The 9,721-nt window shown below is 41.0% G+C and overlaps 1 protein-coding gene across 1 annotated transcript in view; it reads right to left on the reverse strand.

Moving 5' to 3' along the window:
• ZC3H15 (zinc finger CCCH-type containing 15) overlaps nt 1-7,641 on the reverse strand; it is a 13,407-nt gene extending 5,766 nt beyond the window's left edge. Inside the window, exons 1-5 of the mRNA XM_019554364.1 lie at nt 7,480-7,641; nt 5,056-5,157; nt 3,556-3,667; nt 2,438-2,590; nt 1,044-1,135 (exon numbers count right to left, since the gene is read on the reverse strand). Coding sequence (XP_019409909.1) covers nt 1,044-1,135; nt 2,438-2,590; nt 3,556-3,667; nt 5,056-5,157; nt 7,480-7,563 — 543 coding nt within the window. The 5' untranslated portion in view covers nt 7,564-7,641. The remainder of the gene's footprint in view (nt 1-1,043; nt 1,136-2,437; nt 2,591-3,555; nt 3,668-5,055; nt 5,158-7,479) is intronic.
• Between the last annotated feature and the right edge of the window lie 2,080 nt (nt 7,642-9,721).

Genomic DNA, 9,721 nt, shown 5'->3' on the forward strand with positions numbered 1-9,721 from the left:
GATCTTCAAGAGGAGACTGGATAGGCACCTGGCTGGGGTCTTATGACCCCTGCCACCCCCAGTGCTCCTTCCTGCCCATGGCAGGGGGTCGGACTAGATGATCTGTCTAGGTCCCTTCCGACTCATTGATTCTATGATTTTTAAATAAAGCCAAAAAAAATTAAATGGTCTCACTTGACAATCTAAAAAACTCTCCCACAAGACAAAAAACCCAGCATTCCTGTACAAATCAAGACAGAAAAGTATACAAAAAACAAAGCCACAGTTCCTCATTCTCTTTGGGAGTCTCATCTGAGGCATTAACAACATAAGGGGCCTGGAGACCATACTACACTGAATGCTTCAGGAATTTCTATTCAGTGTACTGCTTTGCGAGGTACTGACAACATGCATTTCATTCCTCAGAACAGTCAGTTTGGAAACTTTAACAAGCAATTCACCATTTTTACTATAATTTCCATGCTGTTTACATAATTTATTCTTAACCATGTTATAAAAAATAAGCATAACCCACAAGATTATGCAAGGACTAGAAAAAAATGTCTAAATTAGTAGGTTTTTAAAAAAATCTGCTGCCCTGCCTCCCCACAATAAAGATTAAACTATATATATTCACTTCCTGACTATTTCTTTGCTCCAGTCTGAAAGCATATTAATATGCTATGTTTACAATCAAATGTAACTATGTACTGGCAAATATAACTATGAACATTCAACTCTTGCAAGTAGTATGCTATTGTATATAATTTAACTAATTACTATAATTAATTTACTCTGCATGTAGTTTTGGTGTCATTTCTGTTTTTGAAAGAACAGCTTATTGTATTTAGTCCCCAAATGTACCCATATGTGAAAGTATATTTTAAAGTTATAGGAAAGTCCTGTTTCCTTAAGAAAATGCAAATATATTTTCAGCGAGCCCACAGGTGATTCCAAGAAACCTCTCAATACATTACTTGACAAACTGAATACCTTTCTAAACGTTAAGTTCCCCTAAGACCATCTAATAATTACTAAAACCCAATGCAAGAAAAAAGACGCACTATTTGAGTTTTGGGTTTTTTCTTTTCCGCCTCACCATGCTTCTTGTTCACTACCTCTTCCAGCTTTTTCTCATCCCAATTATCCATTGTATCTAGATATAAACAGTTCAAGTTATAAATGGTAAGAACAAATGATTTCACTTGCACCTCAATTTATGCCAAAATTCTAAGCCTCCATATCAATTTGAGTTAGATTCTGCACTTCAAAATACAAAACAATGTTATTCACCTGTTTAGGATCTTCTCTAAGATATCTCACTATAATTTTCAAAGTTTTGCTATCTTTTTAAAAAATTCATTTATAACCTTTTATTTGAAAAAGTGTCAAAGATTTTATATTTCCCCTCTTACACAAGAAGGAAGGAAGGACAAAGTGGGATAGCAGCCAGAAACAGGACAGAGTAATGTGAGCAGAGAAAGCACTTCAAGGCAGAAGGCAAAGCAGGGAATTCCATACCATTCCTTGTCCATGGAAAAACACAGACATTAAGGGGAGGGGAAGGCTGCCTAAGTGTCAAGACACTAGCTTGAATAATTAAGTTGTGTGTGGTCCTTGTGCACCACTTTAAGGGTAGAATACAGTGCTATGTTAATGCAAAAAGTAGCAAATCCATCTCAGTTCAGCTTTTTAACCCATGCTGGGCAAGTGTAAACACAAAAAGCATTCTATGTTCAGCAAATTATTGTGGGCGAGAAATGAAGCCAGACAAGCCACTGAGGCACCCTGAATTGTGCAGTCCATCCCCCTCTCCCTCGCATACACTTTGCATGCATACAGTGCTGTTTGCAAAAAGTCACAGTACACATGCTTTTTCTGGGGTCTCAATATTTGCAGAAGCAACTGGAAATGAGGGGGAAAAAAATCAGCTATTATATGGACCTGCCACTTCTATATTTAAATACTCTGTGGACCACAAGTGCTTATCCTATAGCATTTTTGGGGTTAAGCTGATCCTTTGATATAGAATCTAGAAAATAAACTGAAATCCACACTTGGAAGGGAACATTCTCAAAGGTTAGCTTATTTATTCATTATCTGTATTGTTGTAATACTCAGAGCTCTACTCATAGATCAAGACTCCATTGGGCTGGGCACTTTACAAACATCAGGAAAAGAATATCTGTGCCCTGAACTGCTTGTGGATTCAACTCAGAACTTATGCTTTAGAGGGCAGCACAGGTGGCATCTTAAAGACAGCTTTTGATCAGAGAAAGTTAGGGTCAGAATGATACAAGCTGTCAGCTATAAAAGCTTATGCTATTCTGAATGAGTTATTCTCTCAGGTAACATCCTGCTCTGCCTTCTGACTTCAGACTAACATGGCTAACTATCTCTCTACTGATAGAAAACTCTAGAAGAAAGGGTTGTCCGTTATTTTCTAGAAGCAACATACCTTTTTCAAGGTCTTCATCTCTTGCATCAATGTAAACACTTCGCTTTTCACACTTTCTTTCCAAAGATAAATCATGAGAAAACTTGCACTTGTCTCCTTTAGTGCACTGTCCTTGCTTGAAGAAAGCACAAACTACTGATTTCGGGTCTGCACCTGTGTCACCAGAAATTTAATATTTAGTGTCTCATCAGGGAGTAGCACTAAAGGTGGTGTTAAGATTGTTTATGAAGTATTCTGAAAAGCATTAACATGGGATTTTCAGTTGTTAAACATCAAGCTGTACACAAGAATGCAAAAGTAATTTTATTTTAAAAAGTTAAGAATGAGGGATTTCTCTCTCAGAACTCATCTTTCTGCCTCAATTCTTCTAGCACGGTTCTATGTTTTAGTTCTCATACGCTTCATACCTAGTGCCTTAAGCATAGAGTGTGTTAAGAGTCCTTATTTAAAGGTACGTTGGTATTTAACGAACTACAGACATCAACATGAAGCGTTATTAACTCATGCCCTATTCTACTTATTACAATAAGAGCTAGATATCAAGGGTCTTTTCTATACAATTTTATTTTTTTATATATTGCTCCTATGATGCCAAGATAAGCACTTTTGGGATATCAATTTTTTTGTGCGTACTGATTACTTAAACAGCAAATTATTAAGTATCTCATGTACCCGATACCAGCCTTAAAACAAACAGGACCTAGTTAGTTCAGGGCTGCTTTTAGAAACCCCAAAATTGATGGCTTCCAATCAGTTTCACTAAATGTACTGTTAAATGAAGTTCAGTAACATTACAAGTTAGGCAGATTGCTTACACAGTTAATGGGTTTATATACACTTAATATGTAGGTAAGTGATGTTTGTTATAATGTAAGCATCAGAAAAAAAAAATATCAGGGAATACTTTCTGTTATGCACTTAAAGATATTAGGGCCTTATCCAATAAATTTATGTAAGGAGCACATACTGGAGCTGTTCAGAGAACAAAGTTACTAAAATAAGCCAAGTTAGAATTATTTACTCATTGATATGCAGCTAGGGTCTGTGAACATGTTTTTATCTGGTGCAGGTAAAATACTAACACAATGAAACACAAGCTAAAAGTTTAAGCAGTTTACCTTTACTAATTTTCTGGGCAGCAACTACAGGTTTGAAGAGTTCATTTAGTTCCTGTAGTTCTTTCTTCTTATCTTCTTTCTTTAATTTCTTTTCACTTTCAGCTTGAGCAGCCTATAATCATCCCAGATTTGAAGCGATTAGTAATGTAGCAGAACTAAGAAACAAACCTTACATAAACTATATACCAATAATATACACATCATGCAATATTGACAGAAACAACACAACTGCCTTCAGGAGGTGCCAGTATGTTTCTCTGCCTTGCATTTAATAACCAGCGCCACAGCAGTATTCTAAGCAAATGGCAGCTCCATACAGTTTGAATCACTTCCTAGAATCTTGGTTACACCCAAAAGCTGTGTACAGTGACATCATTTCCAAGCATTTAGCACCTGCACATGTGCATCATGACATAATCTGTTGGTCTTATGTTGCTCCTCTCCCTGAGCCTCCAAGTTCAAACCATGAGACTTGGAGAATTTCACTTTGAAGTGCTGAAATGGCACATATGCAAACATATAACCCCTCTGGTCCAAGTGTTAAAAGTGACAGATTTTAATACTTACACATAGTTTAAGATTGTATTTTGCTCTATGACAAAATAGAAATGCTCTGCATGTGCACATGTTTTAGCCCAATAGTCTCAGGGCTGTCCAATTTCTAAGTAGTTGCAGACTGTGCTGAGCAATCCACAAAAGCTGGAGGAGGGAGGATCAGTCAAGAGATCCAGTGGACAGGGGAAGAGAGGGACCATGGAGGGAAAGTGTGTCAAAGGCCAGGATCGAGTGACACTTGGACCAGAAGGGGAAAGACTAAATAAAGGCAGCATCAGCCCATATGTCATGAGATGAGCACTCACAGGCCACACGCAGCTTGCAGGCCACCAGGTAGACAGCCCAGGTCTAAGTAATTAAGGCACTAGCTCAAAGGGAAGGAGGCCCAGGCTCTAGGTCCACTCACCCAGAGGTTTGGACCTACATTTTTTGTTTTCCAGCAAAGTGCTCTCTAGCTACCAGATCACATTACCTAGCTCAGGGGTGGGCAAAATGTGGCCTGCCAGGCCATTCTATCTGGCCTGTGGGGCCCCTAACAAATTTAGAAAATTAATATTTATCTGCCCCTGGACACCTCTTATGCAGCCCTTGACGCCTTGCCAAAACTCAGTAAGCAGCCCTCCGCCCAAAATAACGTTCCGCCCCTGACTCCAGCCCTTTTCAAGCAGCTGACTTGCCATACTTGTATTTAATATTCCTAAATGCACCGGGAAAGTTTCTGTCAAACTAGGAGCAGGGGCCCATGGAAACATCCATTTCCCTGAGCAATACACCCTCTGGCTATTTTATAAAGAAGTTAACCCGTTATGACAGAAGTGTGCTAGCCATAGTACATTAGGTAAGTAACAGTAAAGACAGCAACTCCACCTCTACATCTTATTAGGGTCTATACAAGATCTTACAACTCACTGAAAAAAAAAATACCAGTAGATTTCTATTGCTTACCTGGCGGGGATTCTGTTGCCCAAATTTAACTTGATGAGTCACAGCCTTGATAAACTTCTGCTGCTTAGCACCTTTCTTATTCTTTAAACCAAAGGTTTTGTCCTAAATTAGAAGAGATTTGTATAATGATAACAACTTAAAGAGTAAGTGAAACAAACACTATTTACCACTGCTTTCAAATTTTTAAACCATAAAACTGGTACATTTGCTTCCTGTAGAACTCCTCTGATCTAAGGAAATGGGCACTGAGTGAACATCTAAGACAAAATTATACACTCTGAAAAATGAAGAGGGGGTGTTGTTTTTTTTTTTTAAATCATGTTTCTCTCACAAGCATGTAGCTTTAGTGTCCAATACCTAAAAGCTGTCCATTCTTAGCCAGGGTAAAAGCAAGACTTTTTTAGATGTAATTAATATGTTTTAAACAAAAACACAGCTGTAACTTCCTTTCAAAAAGGTGTTCTGAACATAGGTTCTAAACATACAATTTGGCTGTAACCCCTGGTTATAATATTAAAAAAAGGATGAAAGACCAATTTACAAGATGAAGCCTATACAAGAATAGTCATGGAACGTATTAAAAACCAGTAGATTAAAAAAAAAATCATTAATAAATATTTGGTATATACTGTATAATAAATTCCAATCTTAAAAGGCAGTTATAAATGGCTGAACTAAATCTGACCAGATGATGCTAGAGTAATAAAATAGGTGGAATATAATTTTATATCCCATGCATTAGACTAAATTCACAATATGAGCCCTGTCATTTCAGGTGTCAAACTAAAACATGTATCTGACTTCCAAAAAACCTTGTCAGTTTTTTTTTTATTTTCCACTATGGAGTCTCTGTACTCTATACTGATCACAGATTTATAAACAGATTTTTTTACTTAAAAATTATTTTAAGTAACTTCCAAGATGTAGTATAACCAATACATTGTTTCTTATTCTGAAATGTGTCTGAGTGATGACAGCTGCTTGGTCTGAACATCCTCTTTTACAATAAAAAACCTTTTTAGAAACTGCCTCCCCCCCACAGTATCAAATGTTAGGAGAATTAGGATCTTCAGTACACCAATTGTGTGAAAGGCACAAACTGTGCGAGACCCTATATTAGAGACCATTTTTTGTGGTTGAACTACCAAACTGTTGCTAGTTCTTACAATGGGTGACCTAGAGACTCCAGCCCAAGGTATCTTGCTGCTGCTACTTTTTGGTATGATTAGTTGTGCTGTAGTTATTCATCTGCATGTCCTTTTCCTCTACAGAGGTACTGTTATTTGAACTGCAGTTTACATGTATCATCTGTAAGATATTACGATCCAACATGACAAGAGCATATGCAAGATTCAAGGCATTTTCAACGATGGACCAAGCAGCTGAAACAAGGAGTCCTCAGAGTGTTCAATTTGTTGGCATATTGGTATTCCAAGTGTTCCAGTGCAGGACACAATATTTTTAAGATCTCTCTGGTCTTTAGCCAATTTTGCCTTGTACATCAAATAACATACCCAACTCATAAGACACTGTTATTAAAAAAAATTCTAAGTTTTTTTTTTGTAGCAGCACTTACTGAAGAAAAAGACACCTGCTTTCAAGGTGCTGATGGCCCTCTGTCTACACCAAGAAGCATCTATTCACTCTGCATCCACCCCCCCCACCGATTTCCAGTGTTTTATGAAAGGGATATCCTTCTATACCAGCTCAATTAAAAGATTTATGCAAAAGCCTAACAGATCCTTTTATACCCCTATCTGCAGTAACAATGTAGCTCATTTATTTCTCTGTCATGTCTGTTTCCCTTTGATCTATTTGTTACTTTGCACTAGTTACAATATAAACCACTGATAACAAGGTGTTGGCTTAAACATCACTTGGGACAGCAGAGTCATCAGAACAGGAATCTCAACTAGTTGCTCTTTTATTGAAGGAGTTGGAATATACAGTTGGAGCAACAAGGTCATGTAGGACAACTGGCAAGACTGGAAGCTAACAAGAAGCGCACCTATCTCCCGATTACTTTACATGAAACCTCCTGTGAAACATCTTATTTGAAGCATCAGACATAAATGTTTGCTGGTAAGGCTCTGCAGAGAGCAGGGTTTTGTTGGGCCATTATAAAATATCTCCTCCAACACCACATGAGGGCAGCGTGCCAGAAACCCCAGGACGATGCTGTCAGCAGGAGATAAAGCCAAGCTAAGAATAGGACACGATCCCGCGGCGGGACCCACCCGCTCCAACGCCCGTCGTCGGCCCAGCTCCGTCGCGGGCTCCGTTCCCGACCTCCCGCAGGGATCCCCGGGCCCAAGGCAGCGCGGAGCGGGGAGAAGCCGGTTAGTTTCCAACGGGGTTGGGGGGCGGCCGAAAGAGGAAGAAGGGGCCAGGGCCTAGGGCCCCGGCCGCTGCCGCCACGCTCACCTCGATGATCTTCTCCTTCTTCTTCTGGTCCGCCTTCTTGTTGCCCCCCGCCGGCGGCGGCTGTTGCTGCTTCTTGGGGGGCATCGCGGGGGCGGGGGCGGGCAGCGGCCGCTCGCGCTCGGGCTCCGGCTCCGGCTGGGCCGCGACCGCAAAGCGCGGAAGGGGGCGGGGCGAGGACGACGCGCGCGCGCGAAGCGCCGACGTTTAACTAGTGGGCTCTTTGCGACACCGTCAGTGGCGGTCGCCGCGGGGCATCCTGGGAGCGCAGCTGCTTCTGGGCGGGGCCGGGTGCGCCGTCTCGCGAGGATGTCGGTGGTTCTTGCTGTTCTGACGTCGCTGAGACCGCTCTGGTGGAAGGCTTGTGTTTGCTTACCTGTCCCGTATTTATTGGAGTAGTGCTCCCGTCTTGCGCGGCTGAGCTGCTTCTGCCGCAAGTTAGGCGCGCAGGGGGCTAAAGTAGCAAAGCAATTAAGGAAAAAGAAAAGTGTCTCTCCTGGAGTTTTGGCCCTGGCCCAAAGCTAGAAAAACTGGCTGTCTCTTTGGGGAAGTGGGTCCCAGGGTGGGCTAGTAGATGTGGTAACTTTTATTAGACTGAGTAGTTAGAGAAAAGTTCTTGACAAGCTTTCGGGCACAATCGCCCTTCTTCAGGCATAGGGAGTTGCTGCCGCTCTGAGACTTCAAGGAAGCTAAAAGTGTGGCAGCATGCTAGTGAGACTAAATCGGGAGAAATTAGGAAAACAAAAGGTAGAGCAGGGAGGGAGAGAGGGAAGGGGGAAAAGAAGGGGCGAGGGTGGGGAAGCAAAAGGTGAGCAAAAGGAGACTACAGTAGTAGTAAATCAAGGTAGAAAAGAAGCTGTCTGAGAAAGGAAGTAGCTGGAAATTAGGAGGACAAAGGGCAGAAAAGTAGGGGGACAGAAAAATGTAAGATGTCAGGTCCCTCAGGCTGCTTTACATACATCATCTGTAAAATATGAGTAGTTGAAGCCCTTTAATACATTTCCCAAGTTTAGAAAGTGCTTCCCTAATAAGACTTATGGTAGCACAAGCCTTTTGAACCAGGTCTCATTTATACCCAGTTTGCAGCCCCCTGTGGGTATATTTGTCCTCTCTTCCTGCCTATCATTGAAAGTTCCTGTTAAGACTAATTTGCTTTTACAGACAATAAAACAATACTGATCTTACATAACTGAAATCACTTGTTTAAATTACAAACTAGCCAAGTTGTGCTAGGACCAAACCTATTGGGCAAGGTCTTCACTACAACATTTATCTCTGAGAAGTCTGAACATATCTATTAGAGGTGAACGAAACATGGGTGAGATAATATATGTGTAAATGTGGGACTTGCTTGGCTACAGGAATCACATATTACTGTGTATTTTTCACTGTCATCAGAAGAAGAAAGAAGTCCTTTGTTTTTGTTTTGCAAGTTAATAAGACTACCAAGTACGAGTACAGAGGTGGCATAATCTTTATGCATAATTTTGCTGAGGCTTTTCCTGGAGTAGGTTTTTCACTTCTGTTGTCCAAATTTCAAAAAGGACAGACCAGAAAGAAATATAAAAGCTACAATGTAGGAAAACATGTAGCATAGGGACAAACTGGAGGAGCATGATCATAAGAACTGCAATTTACTGGGTCAGACCATAGGTCCATCTTGCCCAGTGTTCTGTGTCACATTATGTCCCCAGTGGCCTCCCTTATTAAGAGGCTTATAATATTTTGTGTTGGGCCTAAGCCCATTATTTTATGGCACATCAAATAGGCCTGTGTCACATTGTGGCAGAGAGCAGATGATGAAAGGGAGAGTGAACTGGGTATGACCAGGGTTTTTTCCACTGATCCACTCTCACTTGTAGCCTCTAGCATTTAAGATCTAAGACAGTCTAACAGGGAACCCTAGCCCTGTTACAAGAAGGCGGGGTGGCCCTTTTAAGATCTGAGTTTTAAAAGCACAGCCTGCCAACTGGGCAGGAGTTAAAGGCCAAGCCTGCAGGCCTGTCAGCTGACAGGGTCTGTCAGGTGACTGCAAGAGAGCCTAAGGCCAGAGCTATACAAGCCTTGACCTAAGTAAGTTGGGGGGAGGTAGAGATGGATGGTGAACCCCACAAGTTCCTAGCAAAACTACAGTCACTACAACTGGGAGCATCTGGCAGTGAAGACTCAGACATGGGGAGCCTGTAAAAAGAACATAAGTAAGAAGGCTAACTGCCACCTTTAACTTCTTGTTATAGCCCAGGGG

Source organism: Crocodylus porosus, unplaced genomic scaffold, assembly GCF_001723895.1.
Source record: "Crocodylus porosus isolate Cpor-Errol unplaced genomic scaffold, CroPor_comp1, whole genome shotgun sequence".
In the NCBI taxonomy this organism is placed as follows: Eukaryota; Metazoa; Chordata; order Crocodylia; family Crocodylidae; genus Crocodylus; species Crocodylus porosus.